The 24,720-nt window shown below is 46.9% G+C and overlaps 1 protein-coding gene across 1 annotated transcript in view; it reads left to right on the forward strand.

Moving 5' to 3' along the window:
• The first annotated feature begins 310 nt into the window (after positions 1–310).
• Positions 311–24,720, forward strand: part of Spon1 (spondin 1) — a 294,634-nt gene continuing 270,224 nt past the window's right edge. The window contains 2 exon segments of the mRNA NM_172067.2: positions 311–773; positions 22,148–22,254. Coding sequence (NP_742064.2) covers positions 536–773; positions 22,148–22,254 — 345 coding nt within the window. The 5' untranslated portion in view covers positions 311–535.

The raw sequence follows: 24,720 nt of genomic DNA on the forward strand, positions 1-24,720 counted from the left end.
TAGACTGACGCCGCCGCGGGGAAGCCTTGCAGCAGCGCAGCCTGGCACTGAGTAGGTTTGCAACAAAAGTTAGTTGGCAGGCTTTCCCTCCTCAGAGCACTGTGGTCCACAGGACCCAGGGTGTAGCTGGCTGCTGAGGAAGCAGCCTCGTTGGTGGCAGGGTAGATTGAGCCAGCACGTGTCTGCGTATCCCAGCTCTCTCCCACCAGACCCTGGGAATCCAGCTTCACAAAACAAACACCAGAGCGCCCGCTAATCGCCAGCTCAGAAACAAAACAGCACTGCGCTGGGGGATCCGGGCGCAAATCAGCCCTCCCTCTTCGCGCTCCTTCGCCACCGCCCGCCCCTCAGCTCCGCTGCTCGGCTCCGCTCAGAGCAGCGCAGCTCCGCAGCCAAAGCGAGGCGGGCTCGGGCTCCCCACCGCCAGTGCCACCCGGGCTCCTCCAGCTTTCGCCTCTGCAGCTCCCGTCACTTGGAGTAAAAGTGTCCTGACAGGGGTCTGCAACATCAGCATAAAGTTGGGAGGTCCTCGAGAATGAGGCTATCTCCCGCGCCCCTGAGGCTTAGCCGGGGTCCGGCGCTGCTGGCCCTGGCGCTGCCCCTGGCCGCAGCGCTCGCTTTCTCGGATGAGACCCTGGACAAAGTGGCCAAGTCGGAGGGCTACTGCAGCCGCATCTTGCGCGCCCAGGGCACACGGCGTGAGGGATACACAGAGTTCAGCCTCCGCGTGGAAGGCGACCCTGACTTCTATAAGCCAGGAAGCAGCTACCGAGGTAAGTGGAATGGCGATGGGGACCGGAGATCTAGAAGCCCCTAGGGCACTGACCTGAGCAAGGCTGGAGCCCGGAGCGCAGTCCCCGGGTGTACGGTGTCTGCACATCTCAGCCCGGGGCCATGACCTGGCTGCCCTAAGCCCCTTAGCTGCCAGCTCTGTGCCCACCAAGACAGCGTCAGGGGAGGAGGGGGCCGTCCGGGAGGCTGCAGGCTGGAGAGACAGCCGGGTCTCCAATGTAGGGTTCCTGAGCTGGGGGGGGGGGGGGTTGGGGGGTGGCGGAGAGGGGGGGGGGGCGGGCGGGGTTACAGCAGAGCCACATATCACACCAGCCTGGCTGGGAGGGAACCCGACTTCTCTCCAGCTGTTGGCTAGAGTGAAGTACACCGGCATTTCTCCTTATCGCTCTCTGGGGAAGAGGGTACTCTCAGGTGGGTCCCAGGAAGGGCAGCTCTCCCAGTGGCTTCCATCCTTGAAGGAGAGAGACTAACTTCTAGATCAAGCAGGACTCTCATTTCCTGGATGGGTCCCTAACCAGTCTCAGGGTGCAGGGAGGAGGAACCTGAAGGGTCCACGGAAAGACCCCAGAAAGATTGTCCCAGGAGATTGAGAGACCGTTGGATTTCAGGACAGGTTCCAATGACAATAGGGTCCTCAAAAATAAATAAATAAATAAATAAATAAATAAATAAATAAATAAATAAATAAATAAATAAATCCAGTATTCTCAATGGCAGGTGGAATGTGGCAACAGAAAAGAGGCTCAGGGCTCCCAAGACTCCTTGCCGTGGTTCTGGCGGCCTATATGCTCTGGGGATGCAGCTCAGTGGAGAGCAGGGCTCAGAGCACAGCGAAAGGCTGTACAGGCAGGTGGGCGACTTCTGGCATGACCACCAGCTAGGCCCACACCCACCTGAAGACTCCAATCACCTTACTCCTCCCTCACACTCCACTGCCTTCCTGCTCAGTAAGTCCGCAGACTCCCAGATATCCCCCCCCCCTTTAAAAGGAATCATTAGCTGGCTCTCCTGGGGAGGCAGGGCACTGGAGAAACTTACTTTATTTTACCTAGGGTCTCCGCCAGAGCCATAAGTCCTCTTGCTGTCTGATGGGGAAGAGTGGATCATTGCAGAACTTGGCAGGACAACTGGGCTTCCAGCTGTGCTGCCTTCCTGGTTCCTCCAGAGAGTGAGAGTTGGGAGAGGAAATGGTTGGGAGCACTGGGAGAAAAGTTTGGGGCAGTGTCAGCCATACCAGAACCAGGGACTGCACTTCCCAGAAAGCTGCTTCTGCTTCCCTGGACGGTTGATGGAGCTGTAATTCTCCACTCCAAACTACCCACTCAGGCTCCGGGCACCGAACCTCTCAGTCCTTGGCCAAGATCTGCTTTGTTCTTTGGTGAATCCACAGCTCCTTATTTTTCCAGGAAGAACAATACCAGGTTAAAAAAAAAAAAGCTCTTATCCGGGGGATGCGCAGGAAGCAGTGGAAGGCGTGTTAGACCTGGCATGCGCAGGACAAGCTGGTACTCTCCTAACCGGGGGAGATCAGAACAAAAGGCAAGAAATCATTTGGGCCCCCTGCACACAGTCCTGAGTTAACCGGGAAAGCAGAGGGAAAGGGATGACCGGTTTAGCAGCTGTGTGACTTTGTGCAAGCCATTTGATTTCCCTGAACCTATTTCCCAGCCTGGGGAAAAAAGTCGTGTACTCATACAAAGGTGAGTGTGTAAGAGAGACAGCAGGCCCTCAAATACTCATTAGTTTGCATAGGGTGACTTTTCTTTATTGACCTAAAAAATGGAGGAATTTTGTCTTGTCTCCTTACATTCTGTGTGTTCTCTCCTCTGGTTGAAAAGTTTGTCAACATTCCTCCTGTCCAACTACCAGAGAACAAATGGCTCCCCTTTTCTAGTTCTTCATGAATTTATTTAATGAATGAGTGAATGGTGATTTCTCCATTTCTCCATACTAGGGGCCTTGTCTATGACTATTCTTAATTTAAACCTTATTCTCTCTCTCTCTCTCTCTCTCTCTCTCTCTCTCTCTCTCTCTCTCTCTGTGTGTGTGTGTGTGTGTGTGTGTGTGTGTGTGTGTGTGTGTGTATGTGTGTGTGTGTGTGTGTGTATCTTGGCCAAGCAGGAGCATCCTGGAATTCCCTCATACCAGTCCTGTTTGGCTGAGCACACACTTCAGTGCTGGGAGGGAGGCACATTCCACAGTCACACGTCCAGAGAAGTTCCAGGACTTTTAGGTAAAGCCAAGGCCTAGCAGGGATGACCTGAGACCAGACCTGGGGAGGGCCCTGGACTCTTTAACCTACACCCTTAAGTTTTGGGGTATGGTGATACTTGCTCGGGCTGTAGGTGGGGATAGCATCTTTTCTCCCTCCACTGGCCAGGATATCTTGAAATAAAGACTTTGAGAAAGGCATGCTAAACTCTCCTGTTTATAGGTGTTTTGTAATTGACACATCAGGTTCAGCGTTACAAAGAGAAGGCACTAGCTTAGTTTCTGACATTTCCCATCAGCTTATAGTTCCTTACAATATCACATTAAAATAAGTTTAATGTGTTCTCCTAGGTGCCTTGATGGTTTATAGATGCTCCCATGCCCTGGGGTTCTGTGTGCTTTTTAATTCCCCTGCCCCCAATTCAGCATCCATCACCCATCACTGTCTTGGAATCAATGACTCCTTTTCCTCCCTCCAATCTTTGCCCTTTATTTCAGTCTGTTGCCCAATAGCATCTGTGCCCCATTGCCCCCCACCCCATCGCTTTTGGCTATTCTAGACTTGAATAAAAAGGTCCCTATTTTAACAAACTGAGTCATGGGGCTTCTTCCTCACAGCCTGGTGGGTGCGTTTGGGGCAGTCATTCAGCCTTCTCCAACTTGCTAGTGCTGTTCTGACTTCCTTTTCTCTCCCACCCCTGCTCCCTACCCTCCCTCCCTCTTCCTTTAGCCGCCCCCCACCCCACTGCTGTAATTGTGCTTTAGAAATCTCTGAAAGGCCCGCTCTGTTTCTGACCAGAGCCTCCTTTGAAAGGCGATTACAGTGATTAAAAATAACAAGTTGAGGATACTCCAGGGGCTTCTCTTCTAGGGCGACAGTTTACAGAGCCAGCCTTTCCCAGATCACAATTTCAAGCCAAATAGCAGGAAATCAGCTGAAATGTTCACGGATTGATTGAAAATCAAAGAGACTCTTTTGTCTGAGCAAGGTCTGTTTATTGGGAAAATAAAGTCAGGCTGACGAGAGTGTCTTTTTCTAGATGCTCTTTAAAGGGGAATTTCAAGGAACTTGATGGGAAAAGAATGTTCAAGAGATTTCAAAAGCTAGCCCAACTGCAGGCATAATTGGGGGATTTATTCTACACCCAGAGGTTTGGAGACCCCCAAAGAAGCATTGCTCTTTTCTTCTTTGTCCCAGTTTGGGACACACACGGCCAGTGTGAGCAGGCACCTTGGCCCGCTAGAAAAACCATGGGATTTCAGGACGCATGAGTTAGTTTTGGATTTCTGCTTGTCTTCACAGTCACTGTGTGACCGCAGGCAATCCACGACATGTCTCTGAACCACAGTTTCCCTGTCTGTAAAGTGAGAGCATTTGGGGGGAGGACACCCCCCCAAAGCATCATGAGGAAATAAGAGTCAAAAGAGGTCAGCACATAGCGGATACAGTAGGTATGTTTGTGTGTGTACACATAGAAATACACATATTTACATGTTATGAGAGGATTCATTTGGAAGTTAAAAAATAAATGCTTATCATAACAGCAGAGAAGACATTGTGCTAGATTCTTCCCACTCAGCTCCCTTATTCTTCCCAGACCTGAGAGGCCGTTTATTCCCTTCCTGTCTTATAGATGAGACGGAGCATCAGAGTTTCCTCACAATCAAAGCGCTACAAGTCAGGACCCTTTCTTGTGTCTGTGCCCCTTTGGTTAATGCTCTTCCCCAGTCTTCTATGCCAACTTTTAAACTGACTGGGGGGTAGAAGCAGTTTCCCGGGCTAGCCTCAGTCTTCTGAGCAGTGAAACTTCCTTGAAGGGGAACTGAATCAACAAATTAAGGTAATCACACCACGGGACACAGAGTAATAAAGCAACAGAGTTTTCCTGCATTTCCTCCTTCTACTTTCCTTTTTTAATAGACTGCAGTATTGCTGTTCCCCATAAGCACAGGTTCAATTTAGAACATGAGGGACCTTGTCAGTCTTTAAGGGATTCCCTTCAGGAGAAGACAGGAACAAACTGGCGGGGCAGAGGGGGGTGGTTAACAAAACAACTTGATAAATTGTTTCATCTGCATGCAGAGTTTTATAACTAGGCTTGCGAATGCTTATATTTGAGCATAACACACACAGGAGCGGAGAGGCAGAAGATGGGAAAGACCTTCTTAAATAAACTATTTCTTTTCTTGTGGTTTGCATTTCTAAAAATGCTCCCATCTCTCTCCTGTACTTGTGCTATTCCTTCCTTTTATTGTGTGGTTTTAAATTTTAAATTCTTGTCCCCTCTTAATAAACCTTCCATTCAGACTGATGATAAAAACCAACAGATACCATGCACATGCTAACATCCCGGGCATCAGAAAGCTGTGGCAGGAGGATCATGGGTTTGAAGACAACTTTGACATACACAGTGAGATCCTGTCTGAAAAACTCAGAAGGGAGGGGCTGGAGATGGCTCAGTGGTTAAGGGCACTGGCTGTTCTTCTAGAGTACCAGGGTTCAATTCCCAGCACCCACATGGCAGCTGGTCTGTAACTCCTCATCCAGGGGATCTGGCTTACTCACACATGCAGGCAAAACACCAATGCACATGAAATAAAAAATAAAATAAAAAACATATAAGAGAAATCTTTAAAAAAATTCTCAGAAGGGAAAACAAAATTCAGAAGCTGCATCTTAAGTCCCATGCTTACGGATTATAAAGGTTGCTTAGGGCTCTGCATTTCAGGCATTCGGGAAACATCAAAACATACAACAAGGCATATCTAATTTAAGCTTTTCAAAGTTTACAACCCAAGTGCTTTCTCAAGGCCAGGTAAGCCCATCACAGCTGACTCTTTTAACCAGAACTATAGGCTAGAATGACATGTAGGTGCCCAGGAAGATTTATTGCCACAGTCCCCATTAAATTCTTTACAGAATAGGCATAAGCCAAGCTAAGAGACCCCCCCAGTGAATTGTTTCAACAGAGATAAATGGAAAGCCAGATGTGACAGACCTCTTGGCTTCAGGTTCAGCCAGGAACCCAGGCTCCTTCCTTCTGCCTCATTGCTCTGCCCTCTCCTAGGTCTCTGCTGCCCAACTACAGCAGGACCACTAGCTACCTTAAGTATGGTAGTCTGAAGTAAGATGTGGGAATGTTATTGAAGAATTCCTGTGGAAAAAAGAGCATGGCTCTTACTAACAATTTTCAAATGGAGCCCGTATTGAAATGGACATTATGTAACTCAGGTTAAAGAACATATGTTGCCAACATTAATTTCACCCATTTTACACATGTGCCTTTCTATTGGATGCTAGCCAACATGACTGAGTTTACCTGGCTTCGGGTTGTTTTATTGGACGTCGCTCTCCAAGGATCACTGTAGCCAGGCTGTAAGCGCCCACCCAAGCTCCATGTAGCACATAGTGTTGAGAGGGTCTTATTTAAAATATATATATAAGGAGAAAACGATTTGGGGGAACAATTAGAGCAGTGTTTATCAACCTGTGGGTTGCAACCCCTTTGGGGTCAAATGACCCTTTCACAGGGGTCACCTAAGACCATTGGAAAACATAGATATTTACATTTCAATTCGTAACAGTAGCAAAACTTCAGTTATGAAGTAGCAACAAAGGTAATTTTATGATTGGGGGGGGTCACCATAACATGAGGAGCTATATTAAACAGTCAGAGCGTCCATCAAGAAGGCTGAAAGCCACTGAAGTAGAAAGTGCTGTTTTCTTTTTTAAATTGCTTTAAAAAACAAAAAAAAAAAAAAAAAAAAACCTTTGTGTTTGAGTATTTTGCCTGCCTGTTTGTGTGCCATGTGCATGCAGTGCCTGCAGTGGTCAGAAGAGGGCGGGTAGATCCTCTGGACCTGTAGTTACAGACAATTGTGAGCTAACATGTGGGTTGCTCGAAACCAAACCCAGGTCCTCTGAAAGAGCAGCCAGTGCTCTTAATAGCTAAGCCACCTCTCAGTCCTGTCCCATATTTTTAATAACAGTCATACTCCTTCCCTGAGTGAAAATTCAGGGAAGGGTCTTCTAGATGGGCTCTGTGGAACTCTGAGCTGATGTTCCTGCTGAATCCGGAGACAGAGAAACTGGTACAGGATATGTGTTTGTAAGTATATGTGTGTGGTTTGTGTGAGTCAGTGCATATGAAAATGTCGTCCTTACGTAAGTGTGCACAGGTACCCTATTCTATCTTACTTTTCCCTCAACAAAGGAGGAATCAGAAAACAGGGAAGGAAGGAGTAAAAAGACCAAGGAAACAGTAGCTACCTGTGGGATGAGGAAAGAAAAAGCCACTGGGGTAGACATTCAGAATAAAAATGAACAAAATAATCTCAATGCAGTGACTACCTATCCTACCCAAGGCTGAGATTCGAGAGGCAGATGGAAAGTCTAAATCACATAAGTCAAAATTATCCCTTCAATATCCCCTGAAAGTGTGCGTTACATACAACACAGAGAGCAGCTCCAATCTGGTCTGATTTATGTGCCCCTTCAGATATTTCCATGAGCGGGGAAGAGGAGGAAGCTGGCATTTCTTGTTAAGTCCAGAGCTGTTCTCCCTCCAGCTTCTTCAGTTGGGTAGGGTAGTGGGAAAAAACTTGGTTTCTCCTCCTTCAAGACTGGAAGGCAAATATGTCCTTACCATGTGATTGTGTAGGGAAACTGAGGCCACGTGGCAAGCTCAGGAGCATGCAGTGAGTGGAGTGGTGCCAATCTACCTAGAGTCCCGTGTGTGTGTGTGTGTGTGTGTGTGTGTGTGTGTGTGTCCACTTCATCTCTAATTCATCTTTCTCTAATTCATCTACTTCAGAACACCTACAGCTAAGCTCTCACAAAAACTCCCTAAAATGCTAGCAAATTTTTGTTGGCATAAAATATCCAGTCTTCGCAAAGGTCTTCTGAGGCTCAGACAGGACAAGGCAAGGAGTGAAGTGCCCACCCCAGAAGCCTTTTGCAAGCAAACTCCTGTACCTGAGATTCCCAAACTACCACGAAAGTGTGGAGGAATTTCCTTTGCCTCACCCCTCGGTTGAGGCCTGAGGGCCGCGGCACTGCAGGTTAGGGGTTTACAAATCTGGTTTTTGTTTGTTCGTTTGTTTTTGGTTTGTTTTTTAAGGTTGCGCGGGAGAGATCAGAGGAGACTTTCAGGAACCAGTCGTCCGTCCGGTGGAGTTGGGGGGAAGGGAGGAGGAAGTGGGTGGAGTTAGAATCAGGATCCCCTTGAAAATAATGGCCAGGTACTACCGAGAGCTCTGCACCGCCCCCACCCTGTTCTCCTCTTCGCCTCATAGGGCTTCCTCGTTACTCTCTGAAAGCCAATGGGAAGCGCCAAGGGACGCAGTTTTGTTCGCAGACTTCCATATGACTGATTCCCCCTCTCTAAGTCTTGTGTATTAAGTCTCATCTATAAAGAGGCTTCTCTGACCACCACTTTATGTTTCCCATTGGGTTTTTTCCCCCTGATTTATTTTCTTCGCGCCCTTAAGCTCTCGCTGAAATAATCATCTGCCTCCTCCATCTAGAATGCACGCTTTATGAGAGCAAAGCCTTTGTCTTTCTTATTTTATCTCCAGTACCCAGAATTGTGTATGGCCAGCAGGCATTAAATCATTTGTTGGGGGGAGGGGCGCCATCTAAACCCAAAGGTCCCAAGGTATAAGATCTCTACCCTCCCCTCTTAGATCGATTAGACTAGAGAAATCACGTCTCCCTCGGCCAGAAAGGTGAGCACCGGAGGATGGCACTGGAAGAAGTCAAGGCCGTCCAGATGGTGGCAGCAGAGAGAAAGGACAGCTATTGCCCGGGTACAGACAGGAGGTGGGTGGGTGACAGGCGGGTGAACTGTGTGCAAGGAGAGGGTGACTGCTGAGAGAGGCAGTGGATGCAGAAGTGAGGAGCAAGGCGTCAGCAGGGGGAAGGAAGGGCCACCAGCCCACAGAGCAGACACTCAAGCCCAGACATAGATCGTTAAGGTGAATGTTGCTGGAGCCATCTGCAAGGATTGGCAAATCCAACAAAAGATTGACTTCCCAGACTGTATTTTCTTTTAAGGGAAGTGCCCCTTTCCTATGCTTCCCCAACACCACCTATCTCTTCTCCAGTCTCAGCACCCCACACTACGGTCCTATTCTGTTCCTGAGGAACGCCCGGTTTCCTTTATACGTTAGTTGCTTCTGGAAGTATGTTATAGTAGCATGGAGCTGACTACTCTACCTCTGGAATTCCCCCAGGCCTGGCGCAATTCTCGGCCTTTGCAATTGGAAGGGGTGCAGAGGACAAGCATGAGCCCCTTGGGCAGCCACACTCAGACTGCAGAAGTTAGGGCTATGCTGACCTCATAGTTCTTCTCAGCTGCGTCCCATTGGATGACCACGCATTCCCCAGTTCCTGATCTTTGAAATCACACAAGATAAGGTGTTTCCTTGGCCATATGTCAGCTCTTTGCAGTGCATATGGGTAAATAGCTCGCTACCCTGGCTTCTCTTCTGACTAAAGTGCCATGTCCTATTTCTTCAGCCGTCCCTCTGGGAGACATTTCTTCTTCCTGTACTTTGTACTCCAGATGTGCTCTGATAGGGACAGAATGGTTTTCTTCCTGTCCTGGACACTGTGTATGTATGAGTTTGCCAGGGCTTGTGTTTGCTTTCTTGGCAGCCCTGTCGTGCTCTGGAATCACGCTCAACCTGCAGCCAACTCAGATGCTTGCTGTTTTCTGGGAAGGTTGCTGTGGTTTTTGTGTGTATGGATCATATCCCCAAAAGGTCTGTTGGGGGTTTGGTCTCCGGGATGCTTCTGTAGGAAGGTGTTATAACCTCTGAGGAGATGTGGTCATAGGATGATGATGTCATACCTCCGGTCTCTCCCCTTCTCCCTACATCTTAGCTCATGCTCTCAGCAAGTTTTTCCCACCACATGACCTTGCCATAATGTAGCACCCCCATAACAGACCCCCAAACCACGGTGCTGTGACATCCTGCACTGCATCCCCAGAACTGTAGCCTAAAATAACTTTTTTCTCTGCTAGGTGCCTCTGCTGCTGTGTTACGGTAAGAGAAAGTGGACTGATAGATGAATCTATGTTGTAACTGGTCGGCTTGGAGAGGGGGTTGAGTCAAAGTCTTACTCTATAAACCCAGGCCAGCCTCCAACTCAGGGACTGTTTGCCTCATCCCCCAGCCTCTGTACTGAGATTATAGGCTTGTGTGACTCCCCTCAATCCACCCCAGCCCCACCCTGAACATATTTGATGTGCTCTCCTATTGAACTTCCAGCAAAATTTCTGTTCAATCCTTCATGAAGCCTTGATTTTGTCATAGGGAAGTTTACCTACATAATGTTATTTTAGATTAGCCACAGTTTTGATAAACAGGCCTAATCTAAACTGTTGATAAACAGGCCTTTATTTAAACTGTTCTTTGGAATCTTGAGCAGACTAGTGCTTAGGACAGAGCTCACATCACAGCCACCCTGACATCTGGTTCAGCATTTTGAAGTAAACATCCTGTTGCCACCCCAATGACAGTTATCAACTGATTGCCATCTCCCAGTCACTCACCCAACTCTACTTATGAATACAGTGTCCTAAGTCTTGTTATGGTGCAACTTTATAATGCCCCTTGATTTTCATGCACTTAAGGCTTGATTGACAACTCATGGTCTTTGAGGAAGTGATTGAACCATGAAGACTCTGACCTAATTAGTGATGGATTCACTGAAGGATTCATGATTTATTGACATCATAAGTAACCATGTGTTCTCATTGCATTTCTGTTGCTATAATAAAGTACCCTGACCCCACCACCACTGCTCCCCCCCAAACCCTAGGGGAGACAAGCTTTATTTGGCTTACGAGTCTAGGTTGTAGTCCATCATTGTGGGACATTAAAATGGAAACTTGTCCCATCACATCCAAGAACAGAAAGTGAATGCATGTACGCATGTTCATGTCCGGCTGGTTCTCTCTAGTCTTACTCACTCCCTGGGCCCAAATCAGGGAACCATGTTGCGTACTTTGTAACTGAGTCTTCACACACATTGTTTAAAGACAGTCCCCACAGACACGCTCACTGGCCACCCTGATCTAGACAGTCCCTGACAGTGACTCTCTACCCAGGGGATTTTAGGTTCTGTCAAAATTGACTCTCACAGTTTGGTAGTTAAAGTAGGTCACTGGAAGTTTCGGAGGAGTGAAAGAAAAAGTGTGGGCTCAGATCCCCAAGACAGAGGGACAGAGGGCAGGGATATGGGGCAAAGAGAGCAGATGGAAAGAAAGAAGGAAGGGAACAAAGGACAGGGGAGAAAGGGGGGAAGAGAAAAGGGGAAGTGGTATTTGTCCTGGAGGGGGCTTAGACAGAGGACTGCTTCTGGGTAGAGGGGAGACAGACTTGGCATGTAGGAAAATGGCACCTTATAAAGGTACAAGGGGAAACCCTGTGCTAGGATAGGCTGTTTAATTTTAATCGGTGTGTTAATTAGGTAAGCCGAAGGGGGCTGTTGATTTCTGGGCTTCAATACTTTGAGAGCTGGACCACGGTTGTCAGCCTCAGGGGGAGGAAGTGGCCGAATAAGGGATCAGATCTTGGTGGCTAGCTTCAGGGATGTAATCAAACATTTAGCAAGGTGGAGGGAAGGGGGGAAGAGCAAGCCATGCTTGTCACATTCAAGCTGGCCAGGGTCACTTCAGAGAATCTGTCTTATCTGTGACACCTCTTCCTCTCCCTTCCCCTGACCCCTACCACCTGCTTTCTGACTATCAGGAGGTAACCATCTCCTTTTTGCATGGCTTTCTCCCCTGATGCTTTTCCCTTGCCACAGGCCTAACAACAATGGAGCTAACACATGCAGATGGACAGAATCCTTAGAAGCCATGAAGCCAAAAGAAACCTGTCCTTTAATTGGTTTCCCTCAGGTATTTTGTCACAGGATTCCCACAGTCCATTCAGAGCTGCTGATTGCTTTGCTTCAAGATCAGTCAGGAGGTTTTCATTGCAACCAACAGGGCAGAATCAATTAACTGGGGCAAGGAACAGAGCACCATGACTCCCATATTTGGGAAGCCCAGAGCTGGGCCTGGCTTCAGGCACTAATGGAGCTGGGAGCTCAGACTCATCACCCATCCACCCCCTGCTCCATATTTTCTTCTCCTTTCCGCCCCTCCCTTCCACATATTTTGCTTTGTTGTTTTCATTCTTTATCTATTAGTTGTGCTTCCGGGCATTGCCTTCCTTTTATTTATTATAAATACATTTTCTCCAAATGGCAGAGTGAATATCTGCCAACAGCCCTTAGTGAAGAGTCTCTTAGCTAGTTCTGTGACTAAAAGAAAGGCCCCTACCCTTTAACTCCAAGATGAAGCATCTCAGGGAGAGGGATCCTGATCAGCTCTGCTCGAGTCACATACCCAGGAGACGAGGGCACGGAGGCAGACTGGATCTGAGCTCAGTTGCTTCATGATGGTGTTTAAGGAGGGAGACAGGGGATTGGCTACAGGGTCAGGTTAGGAGGACCCATAGGGGTCTCCTTCAGCTTCCTACCTTCCTCTGAATAGTTTGAAACATTGCTGGTTTCCTAGAAATAGCTTCTTAGTTGTGTTAGTCCTTTTATTGCGGTGGCAATGTGTGTGACACAATCAACTTTCTAGAAGAGATGTTGACTAGCATCAGTCCGTGGTCAGATGGCTCTGCCTGTCTGAGCTTGTGGCAACACAGTACCTTACATCGTGGTGTGAGAATGTGTCAGCTGAGGAGTCTTATTTGTTTCATAGTAATGGGGAATTGGGGGAGACATACAGACAAACAGAGACAGACAAAGACAAAGAGAAGCAGAGACAGTGTGTGTTGGGGAGGGGGAGAATGAGCACTCAGAGTTTCCATATTGCCTATAAGAGTATAGTCCTAATGAATAAATTTCTTCCCATTGAGCCCAACCTCCTAAAATTTCATCATTCCCTCCATAGCCCAACACATGGGCCTTTGGGGACATTCAAGGTCCAAAGTTTAGCGCCATCCTTTCTCATTTTGTGACCATGTTGTTCAGCTCAGGACTTCCATATGTATACTGTGAGGAGGTGACACATAGGAGGGAGAAGGAGCCGTCGTGGTGACGCTGCATGTGAGTCATACTCATTATCTCCTCTAAGCCTTGCAACAATCCACTAGCTGATAACCACGATCCCAATTTCATGGAGGACACTGACTTATTTTTAAATGTATTTTATTGATTTAGCATACACTTTTATGGGCTCACGATTATGAATTCATTAGCTAGCCTAATGACAAGACAGGTACACAACATTCCCGCTGGTTTACACATAAGGAAAGCGAGACAAAGACAAGTGCCTTGCCCAAAGTTGTAAAAAATAAGAAGAGGGGAATTTGGAAGAAGGCCTTTTTGTTGCTTCCACTGTGTAGAGGTGGCCTTTACAATTCCCAGGGTGTACAATCTCATTTGGAATAGGGGGTGGGGTCATTTCCACCTGAAAATACTGAGAATATTGACTGCTGACGGGAATGTAACGAAATGGTACAACCTAATTCCATGGCCACACTTGCTCATGCCGGGTCACCAGCCCTGATTTCCTGTCTACCAGCCCTTCCCTGGTAGCTCTGCTCTAATTATCTGGGTAGAGAATGGTTCCAAATTTCTGAATGCAGCATGTGATTTCTACTTCCTGGAACCCTCCAAGTCAAGTAGATGGGGACCACCTTGCTCCTGTGGCCTACTTAATGCCTTGGTGATCTATGAGTCCATGGTATAAATTGAGGAAAGAGGTCCATTGTGGTTGAGGCTATAACATTATGTCTTAGGCACCTCAGTAACATACATGTTGTAGATGGCCAGGGCTGGTTATCTGGTGATACTGGGACCAGATTCTATTTGGAGCCAGTGGACTGGGGATCTGCAGGTCTAGTTCTGAATCTCCAGAGACAAGGTAGGAGGGTGATGGAATTCCACAGGGCCTGAAAGGGTAACAGGCACATACCTTTTGTGAGGCTTCAGTGTGAAAGAGTTTTTACACAAACAGGGCAAGCCAGAGAAACTCTTACCACCCAGGTAAGCTTTTAGCATAGTAGTTCCCACCTGTGGGCCTTGAACACCAGAAAACACGTATTTCTGAAGGTCTTAGGAATGGGGACACCACTAGGTAGCAGAATTACAGTTATAAATTTATGGTTGGGGGTTCTTAAGAGTATCGGGAATAAGTTTTCTTATGATCACAACCCATAGGGTGAGAGCCGCTGTTCAGCCTAAGTGTATAACCCAGCGATCACACAGCCGCCAGCCTTCCTGAAGTATAAATGGGACAGTCCCCAGTGCTTCTCAACATCTCCAGGGACTATTCATATTTCCTAGCCAGGCCTAGAAGGTCCTCAACCATTTATACCCTACTCGTCCTCCTCATCTAGCCTCTGAAGACACTCTACCTTCCAGCATGCAACATGGACAATATAGAATTGATCCTGGGTTTTCTGTGGCTTACCAGGAGAACAGGATCACCAGAGCCACACTGAGACCCACAGGCAAAGCTTTATTCAGGGAGTGAACTGCCAGGCTGACCCTAGGAAAAGAGAATACAGCCCTGCCAGAAAGGAGTTTGGGGCTTCATAGGGTGCCTTTAGTTGGGTGGGAGTGTAGTGGAAGAGCATTAGCAGAAAAAGAACCTTCAAAAGGCAAACGGAGACATTTTACAGGGTGGTGGGAGATTCTGGTTACTGGTGTAGCAGGAGGCTGTGGTCACACCGTTCTGCTGAGGCAAGAGGTCAGCAGACTTCTGAGAACAGTAGAATGTTCAGTTTCTGTCTCCCTGACTGGGTCCCATACCAGCCATCCATCTTGATGTTTTGGGTAACCTCATCATAGATCTGGGCCAGCCCAGCAGTTTCTAGAGGCAAAGCTCGCCCATGTGTCTTCCTTACTTAGTACACAGATGGTGTTCCTTCTCTCCGCTGGACAAAGCCCTGTTCCTCACCGACAGTGAGGCTCAGATGCCCCTCCTCTTTAAAGCCTCCTTCACTCAACTCGAGGTAGACTCTGACATTCCCCTTCTCTGAGCTCCCAGATCCCATTTTCTGTACCCCCATAATACCTCTTGTACATGATCAAGAGATACATTTTCCTCCCAGCTATTAGATTATGTGCTCCTAAGAGGCAGAAGCAATGGCTTTTTTTCTTTAAAAATGTGGGAGTGGGACGGAACAGATCAGGCACTTAGTAAACACAGGGTAGGGCTGGGGTTATATCGATTAACCATCTCTTACCCAGCTTGGGTTTGATGCCCAGCACTGCAGAGCAACATCAACAACAGCAAAGCAAATGGATGGGGGAGACGGGAGGGCCATACACTGTCAGCCATAAGAACACTGGGCTGGAGCAGAAATGATCCTTGTGTGCACAGAAGATAAATGAGCCTTTCCTCTCTCATGCATTCAAGAGGTATTTACTATGTATTAAGGATGAAGACAAAGGTCTGGAGAGATGGCTCAGTGGTTAAGAACACTGACTGCTCTTCCAGAGAGAGGTTCTAAGTTCAAGTCCCAGCAACCACATGGTGGCTCACAACCATCTGTAATGGGATTCGATGCCCTCTTCTGGTGCTTCTGGTTCTTTTTTTTTTTTTTTTTTTTTTTTTTTTTCGGAGCTGGGGACCGAACCCATGGCCTTGCGCTTCCTAGGTAAGCGCTCTACCACTGAGCTAAATCCCCAGCCCCTTATGGTGCTTCTGAAGACAGTGACACTGTACTCATATACTTAAAATAAATAAAATCTTTAAAAAACAATTAAGACAGAGTTGGTCTGTGGTTTTTTGTGTTTTGTTTTGTTTTTCTGAAGCTTCTGGATTGTTAAGGAAGGCATATGTATAACAAATAACTTCATAAATATATATTTAATTAAGATTGAGTTAGAGGTATCCAAAGAGCACAAGAAGGTGTTATACTATGCAGGGGTGGAAGGAGCAAGAAGCCCCGCCCCCACACACGTGAGTATGGCGGACCACAAGACTGTTCAGCAAACTGTGAGGATTGCACCAACTCTCCCTATAACTTTTTACTGTGAAGACCACTCCTAGCAGACCTTGGTTGGTGCTGACTGGAGTTTTCCTTCCATAATTTCCCCTGAGGACCAACTCACTTGACTGATCAGTCTGCTGAATACCGTGGTCCTCATTGCGATGGCCCTTAACATCACAGTCATCAGTGTCCTCTTCTCCATCCACAGTGTTATCATCACCACCCACATACCATCCCCCTCAACATGCCGTAGTCCTTGACCATCCCCGCCCCATCTACAGATGCTGGCCATTGGAGTCAATGTGAATTTAGTTCATCTTTATACTTACTTCTGTAAGGCCATGTCACTCACCCCTCCCTTTTTAAAATGGGGAAACAGGATGGTCAGGTCACTTCCCAGGAGTCTCCTAATTAACCAGCAGAACTCTGGAGTTCTAATCCTGGATCCTTGCCGTTACCAGTTCCCTGTGTGTGCTCACAGGGTGACTCCAGATAGCCCTTCTCGCTGTGTCTTTTTTATTTTGTATTTTTAATCCTTTGTAAGCATTTTTCTCCAAGTTTTGGATCTCCTAATGGCCTCTCCTGGGAGGCACTGGGAGGAGTCGTTAGAGGGAAGATCCTATTATTTATCACCAAGCAGTCATCTTTGGTTGTTACTGGGATGCAGAACATGCTGTACGTTTGCGCCTTTCTTTCAGGAGGAAGTCTAATGAAGCCCACCAGATGGATAGGGCCTCCCGACTGCCTTCAAATTAAACTGTGTAATAACATCATTTCCAGTGGCAGTTACGCACTGAAACCCCATGCAGAGTCCAGCTCCGTCTCCAGAGCCTCCATCTTGTGTGATAGATCTAATAGGCAAGAAAGGATACGACCTTAGTTTTCTAGAACCTGCAGGAATGCAGCATTCTGGGAAACCAAACCTACGGCTGGCTTGTCAGGTATACCGAATAAATGTACAGGAAGAGGGCTATTTGCAATCAAGAAAAAATTTAATAATTGAATCACACATGATATAGCTTAATGACTATCACATGGTGAAGAAACCAGTCTAGCCAGAGTTCACATGATGAACTGGGACATGACCAAGGCTGTGGTAACATCCGTGTACCCTCCACATCACTCTCCCTCCTCCTCCCACACATTTGACTCTAGCACCAGAGATTGCCTAGTGCAATCTTTTCTGTAAGTCTTCACCAATGCAACCATACCACCTCTATTCTCTCTGTCTGTCTGTCTCTCCCTCTCTCTCCCCTCCTTCACCCTCCTCCCTCTCTGTATGTGTTTCTGTGGTATATATATATTGCTTGTGTGGACATGTGCACGCGTGTACTGAGGCCAGAGAATGGTAACACATGTCTTCCTGGTTTGCTGCCCACCTTATGTTTTAGAACAAGTTCCTAACTGAGTCTGGAGCTCACAGAGACTTTCTAGCTAACGAGCTCCAGCGACCGACCTGCCCTGCATCCCAGTGCTGGTTACAGATGTGTGCTGCTGTGCCCAGCTTTTCTGTGGATGCTGGAGACCCAAATTCAGGGTCTCAGTCTTGTATGGCAACCGTTCTACCGACTGAAGCATCTCCCAGCCCTGCCATGTGTATTCCTTTGTGTCAGGTTTTTTCCAACGTGGGATTACCTTTGTGACTCATCCATGTCAGTGAACAGCCCGGTTTGTTCGTTTTCATTAGACATTGCTTCCAGGACGGTGTCACCATTTACCTATTCCAACTTAGTGATGCTTCCAGTCAGGGGCTACTCTGAAGGCCATCTCCCCAAGTATTCTCCTAAGAACATTGAATGCACATAACCGTGCATTTTGAAGTTGTGTAACTGGGCCGTGGGGAATGTGTATGTTTAGCTTCAACAAAGTGCTGAAGAGTTTTCCAGCAAATGTGCTAATTTTCACTTTCCTCAACAATGTGTGAACGTTCCAGATAACAGTGTTTGCTATTAATTCTTCATATTCAGTCAGTCTGGTAGCTGTTGGTAGTATTTTATTGTGAATTTCATTTGCCTTTCCCATTTGGCTGGGGAGGTTCAGAGCCTTTCACCAAGTATCAGCTCTCGCATCTGCCCATGGTCTTTTCTGTTGGATTGTCTTTCTTCTTGATTAGCAAGACGTGGCATAATTTAGATAGTGCCTATAGGACTGCAAACATCTTTTACACCATGACCTGCCTTTCCCCTTTTCATAGTGTCTTTTGACAGGAAAAGTTCGGCAGCACCTCGTTATGCATCTCCAGTTTTATGACCTTTGCTGTTTTATGTCCTAAACATTTTCTGCTCCAGTGTCATCGGCAAACTGTCTCACACCGCCACCCAAAACCTTTAGCATATTGTGTTTTATGTAACATGTCAGCCTGCATAGATTTACTTAGTGCACAACCTGGGGAGGGCCACCTGTGGTCATCCTTGACCATTGGTTTTCTGTCCTGCTGCGCATTCTGTATCATCTGCACTTCCCATAGCTTTCTGGAGCTTTCTCTGTGAGCCCTCCACTATTTAATTGGCTCAGTCTTCTTTCCTTGTTGTAGAGCACTGACTTAATTTCCATAGCTCTGTAAGTCTTCATATCTGGAAATAATAAGCCCCACAACTTTGTATTCCTTTCTCAAGATTGCCTTGACTATTCTTAGCACCATGCATTTCCATATGACTTTTAGAAGCAGGTTCTCAATATCACATGAAATACATTGGGACTTTCATTTAGACTGCACTAAATCTATGCATCATATATATATATATATATATATATATATATATATATATATATAGTGTGTGTGTGTGTATGTGTGTGTGCGCGCATGCGCACGTGTGTGTTTGTAAGAAGATTGGCATTCTTGACAATTCAGAAACTAACAGACCATGAGTACTATTCTGTAGGCTTCATTGCACATCACTGATCACTGCCCTGAGCCCAGATGTGGTTCTAGCCCTTGAAGGGCTTACAAGCCTCAAGACAAACAGAAAACACAAAGTGCACTGCAGTGTGATAATCTTATTACTGAAAATAGGATCTACCACTGTTTTCAAAAGCAATTCTTTGTTCTAAAATATTTTATCTTATTATTTATTATTAATTTTGTGTGTATGGTGTGTACACATGAGCGTGTGCCTGTCATGGGGTACATATAGAAATCAGAGGATGATTTGCGTCTTCTACCTTTACATGGGTTCTGGGGAATGAAAGTCAGGGCCTCAGGCGTGCACAGTCACTGCCTGACTGGGCCATCTTGCCTTCCCTCAGCACTGCTGTTCTCCATTGGTCTACTAAATTCCAAGTTATGATCGTAAAGACCTGGCATGTCCCCACTCATTTGCGTCACATACTGACTCTTGGAAGCAAGCATAGATATTATGCTAATTGTGTCGGTATTTTTATGTAAAATGTGCCTTTTCAGCTTTAATATGATGTGATTTCTGATAAGCTTTTTTTCAAAGGGAAAATAGCTTCCAGATTATCTTCAACATCTTGGGGGGTTTTTTTTAGATTCATGAGAGCGAGTGGGGCTCATGATTCTTTTTTTTTTCTTAAAGTTTCATTTATTTCAGTGCTGTGTGTGTGTGTGTGTGTGTGTGTGTGTGTGTGTGTGTGTGTGTGTGCATGCGCTCATTTGCATGTATGTTTGTGCACTGCATGCCAGAAGGAGCTGTTGAATTACCTGGAGCTGGAACTGCCTGACTGGGGATCTGGGAACTGAACTTGGGTCTTCTGCAAGAGTAACGAGTGCTCTTAACCACTGAGCCGTCTCTCCAGCCCCAAAGTCTCATAATTTCAAATTATCAGAGAAGAAAATCCGGTAACTTCTTAAAAGTTACCATTAAGTTCCAGATGTGATTATTTTTATTTCCTTTTCTACAAATGTTCAGTATCTTTTTTAAGAGATATAAAGGACAGGAGAGATAGCTAAAGGCTATCTCACAGTTAAAGGCTAGGCTCACACCCAAATATATAAGAGATATAAAAAGTACGGCTGGAGAGATGGCTCAGCAGGTAAATAATTTTCTAAGCAAGCATGAGTACCTGAGTTTGGATCCCCAGCACCCACTGACACCATTCTTTATTCTGCAGTCTTTAGACCACTGTCTGGTAGTATGAGGTAAATCTATACAAAGCAGTGGCACAGGCCTTCTCCTGTCCCTTGTGAACTGGGTTAGAAGGCAACCCCAGACTTCTAGAAGCATTGTACAGAAGTTATCATTATGGCTTACAGCCGGGAGAAATGCCCTTGACTAGGGGCAAAGTACCTGGAATCCAGATGGCAACTTGTATGATGGGAGCTTGAATAAATCTCTCTGCTCTGGATTTCAGAGGTCTAGTCACAGAATGGAAGGGGTTGAACTAGGTCATCTTCATACAAAGCCAGGAGTCAGTGAGTTTAGAGTCTGTATTAAGTACATAAAACTTCTATTTATTTATGCATTTTTAACTTTTTGGGTCCTATTCTCTCCATATATGTGTATGTGAATATATATGGCATACACATTCAAATGTATGTTTTCATTTACTAGTCTGTTTATCGTTGGCAATGAAATGTTTCCTGAAGCATGTGCCCTAGTTAGCTTTAATTGTTAACTAAGCCTAGTCATGTGAGACTACAGGCTTCACTGAGGAATTGCTTAGATCAAATTGGTCTGTAGCAATGTCTGGTGGTGGAGTTATCTTAATAATTGAATCAGGAAGTTCCAGCCCACTGTGGGTAGCACTATCCCTAGGCAGATGTCCTGGGCCGTATAAGAAAGTTAACTGAGCAGGAGTCTGGGAGTCAGCCAGCAAGCAGCAGTCCTTTATGGCTCCTGTTATATTTTCTTGGTCATGAGTGAGGTCCCTGGTCAGAGGTGATTCTGTTTGTAATAGCAAGCAGGTCTGCCTTCTGGTTCCTGCCTTGAGTTACCTCAGTGATGGAGTGGGAGTGTCAATCAAATAAATCTTTCCTCTCAAAGTTGCTTTTGGTCAGGTATGAGTCACAGAAACAAACGGAAAGTAATACAGAAAGTAATTTTCATATCTTATTTGTATTTTATTTTTTGTCTTCCTTTTTAAGAGTTCCAGTGTCTCTTCTTATACAATCCAGGGTGTCACCACCTTTATTGGAGAGCCACTACCTTAGCCAAGGTTACCTCACTCTTTAAGGGTTTTAGACCTGGGAGAGATGCCAGAAAAGTTCACCCTCAGTTTTCCTCCCTAGCCAGGAGTTGCTATAGTTGCAGTCACAGTATCTGCTGTGTCATGTTTGCTGGGAGCTGTGTTTGGCATATATTTGGTGTATGTGGTTCTGGCGGTGCAAACTGTAGGGACACCTGTTCCAGGACCAGGAAAGGAAGTGGTCTTCTGCATCCTTCTCTGGACTTGTTGGTCTCATCAATTTTATTAGGGTCAGGACTTTAGGAAGGAAGGCAGCATAGCTGAGTCCTAATGCCTGAGGTCTGTGAGGACCTGTTTCAGCCAGGACACTGTTTCACAGTGGCAGCATCCTCATCTGGTGATTAGCATTTTTTATCTTAAGAGGGTTCAGGTCTTTATGGTGAAGGACTTAAGGACTTGAAATCAATGGGTCAGCAGAACTTGAGCAAGCACCAGGGGACTGGGAGTGAGTTTTCAGAAGATAAGGAGAAGCCGTTTGGAGAACAGAGAACAATATGTGTCGCCCTAGACATCTTAAAGGAGCCCAGATTCCTCTTGGCTCACCCTAATAGAAGTGTAGCAGGGTGAGCTTATTGTCAAGATGGGAGTTTCTGACCAGGGCTCTCATTATCAAATTGAGATAATTGAGACAGCTCCCCTTTCCTCTGTCTGACTGGTTAAGGGAGACTTCAGGAGGCATGGGAAGTCCTGGTATGAGGATTGAGAATTTGAGACCAGCCCCAACTGTACAACAAGGCTCTTCGTCAAAAAGAAATAAACAGACAAATAAGTAAAGAAATAAAGATAAAAAGAATTTTGGGTCAGATTTCAGATCTGGCATTTAGCAGACTCTGAAAATGGAAGAGGGAGCTGATGAGCCTTTACCAATCATCCTCTGCCCTGTCCTCCATGGGGATGGAACGTTGACAGAGCTCTCAGGTCTGGTCGTACGTGTCAAAGGGAACGCAATCGATTGCTGTGTTGACGGTGGCTTTCTTGTCTCTCACAGTGACACTCTCGGCTGCCCCTCCCTCCTACTTCAGAGGCTTCACGTTAATTGCTCTCAAAGAGAACCGCGAAGGCGATAAGGAAGAAGACCACGCGGGCACCTTCCAGGTAAGACACCTGCTCGCTGCCACAGCCTGGCCGTCAGGGGCCAAATGAGGAGTGTACGTAAAAGGAGAGGTTAAGCATCACGTGTGGCTTTTCGTGTGCTTCCCTGATGAAATCCAAGTGGGCCAGCTCCATTAGAAGGACCCCACAGCTGGTGGCAAAGGCTGCCAGCCTGCCTGAGCAGGCTTGGTCACCTGGCAGGGTCTGTTTCTCTCTCGCAGATCCCACAGCTGGGCTCTGGGCTCTGTACCCTTGGCATCAGGCAATGCAACGTGGAGAGAGTGCTCGGAAACTGGTTCAGGCTGGCTGTTTCCCTTGCACTAGGCATCTTGTGGTTGACTGGAACAAGAGCTCCGGGCAGTCAAGCTGGAGGGAAGGAGTTCAACATCGGGAGAAGGATGTTAAGGGGATGTGGAGGCTGACTTATGGAGAAAGATAAAAAGAACTATGCATGCTTGTCTTGGCTAAGCGAGCAGACAAGTTTAGGAGGTGGTGGTCTCTGAATGTCAGCCCTGGAAGAGCAGCCCCGTAAGGGGGTGGGGGTGGCGCTGTGCGTGACTGTGCAAAAGGCCTCAGCAGTATGAAAGTGGGTCAGGAGAAGAAAGGGAAGCTCAAAGGCAAGGCCTTGACAATAAGCCATAGTTCACTGTGGAATATTCTTCCAAAGGAAATGGCAGGAACATCGACCCTTCTCTAGCAAGATGTCAGAACACATCCCAGAGGGCTGGGCTGATCTGAGGCAGAGGCCCAGCCAAACCTACCCTGACCATTTCTGGTAGCCACTTCTCACTGTTGTAGAATTCATTTTTTATCTGGAATGTGCAAACTCAGAAGAGAAAATGAAAAACCAGGAAAATGCTTGCCCTCAAAACTGGCTGCTGGAAACTCTGGTGTAATGTGTGAGCTCCTCAGAAGACCCTGCCCCAAATACCTTGTGCATCAGGGTCTTTTAATCACTTGGGGACAGTTTGTAATTAAAGGTTGAATCTTGTGACTTAAAATGTTTTAGTTTTAAAACCATTTATGTGTACATGCACACATGTGTGTGCCGTGGCATGCATGTGGTGGTCCAAGGGCAGCTCGCAGGAGAAGCTGGTTCTCATGTCCACCATGTGGGTTCTGGGAATTGACAAAGCTTCAGGCTAGGTTGCAAGTGTCCTTACCCTGTGATCCATCTTTCTGTGTCCTTTTTTTTTTTTTTGTTTCTTTTTGGAGGGAATGGTTGAGGGACATAGTCTTGCTATGCAGTCCTGGCGGCCCCAGTACCCTCTATGTAGCCCAGGCTGGCATCAAAGTCTCTGCTTCAGCCCTCTGAGTGTTGGAGTTACAGTGGTTACCATCATGCTCAGGTAAAACTTTCTTTTCTAGGCTTCAAGTCTCTGCCCATTTAGATGACCTTTCTAGGGAAAGAACTCTGGGAAGACATACAAAAGAGTGGCCCGATAGTAACAACACCGATGGCTCATGTTTGCAGAGTGCCTGCCATCTGCTGGGCTCTGTGCTGAGTGCTTCCTCCCATCTTAGCATGTCCTCCCTCCCATCTTAGCATGTCCTGCCTCCCAGCTTAGCATGTCCTACCTCCCATCTTAGCGTGTCCTACCTCCCATCTTAGCGTGTCCTCCCTCCCATCTTACCATGTCCTCCCTCCCAGCTTAGCGTGTCCTACCTCCCATCTTAGCATGTCCTACCTCCCATCTTAGCGTGTCCTCCCTCCCATCTTACCATGTCCTCCCTCCCATCTCAGCATGTCCTCCCTCCCATCTTAGCGTGTCCTCCCTCCCATCTTAGCATGTCTTCCCTCCCATCTTAGCATGTCCTCCCTCCCATCTTAGCATGTCTTCCCTCCCATCTTAGCATGTCCTCCCTCCCATCTTAGCATGTCTTCCCTCCCATCTTAGCATGTCCTCCCTCCCATCTTAGCATGTCCTCCCTCCCATCTTAGCATGTCCTCCCTCCCATCTTAGCATGTCCTCCCTCCCATCTTAGCATGTCCTCCCTCCCATCTTAGCATGTCTTCCCTCCCATCTTAGCATGTCCTCCCTCCCATCTTAGCATGTCTTCCCTCCCATCTTAGCATGTCCTCCCTCCCATCTTAGCATGTCTTCCCTCCCATCTTAGCATGTCCTCCCTCCCATCTTAGCATGTCCTCCCTCCCATCTTAGCATGTCCTCCCTCCCATCTTAGCATGTCCTCCCTCCCATCTTAGCATGTCCTCCCTCCCATCTTAGCATGTCCTCCCTCCCATCTTAGCATGTCCTCCCTCCCATCTTAGCATGTCTTCCCTCCCATCTTAGCATGTCCTCCCTCCCATCTTAGCATGTCCTCCCTCCCATCTTAGCATGTCTTCCCTCCCATCTTAGCATGTCCTACCTCCCATCTTAGCGTGTCCTACCTCCCATCTTAGGGTGTCCTCCCTCCCATCTTAGCATGTCCTACCTTAGCTTGTGACCTCGGAGCTTCTGATATTTT

This window comes from Rattus norvegicus, chromosome 1 (assembly GCF_021556685.1).
Source record: "Rattus norvegicus strain SHRSP/BbbUtx chromosome 1, alternate assembly SHRSP_T2T, whole genome shotgun sequence".
NCBI classification, from domain to species: Eukaryota; Metazoa; Chordata; class Mammalia; order Rodentia; family Muridae; genus Rattus; species Rattus norvegicus.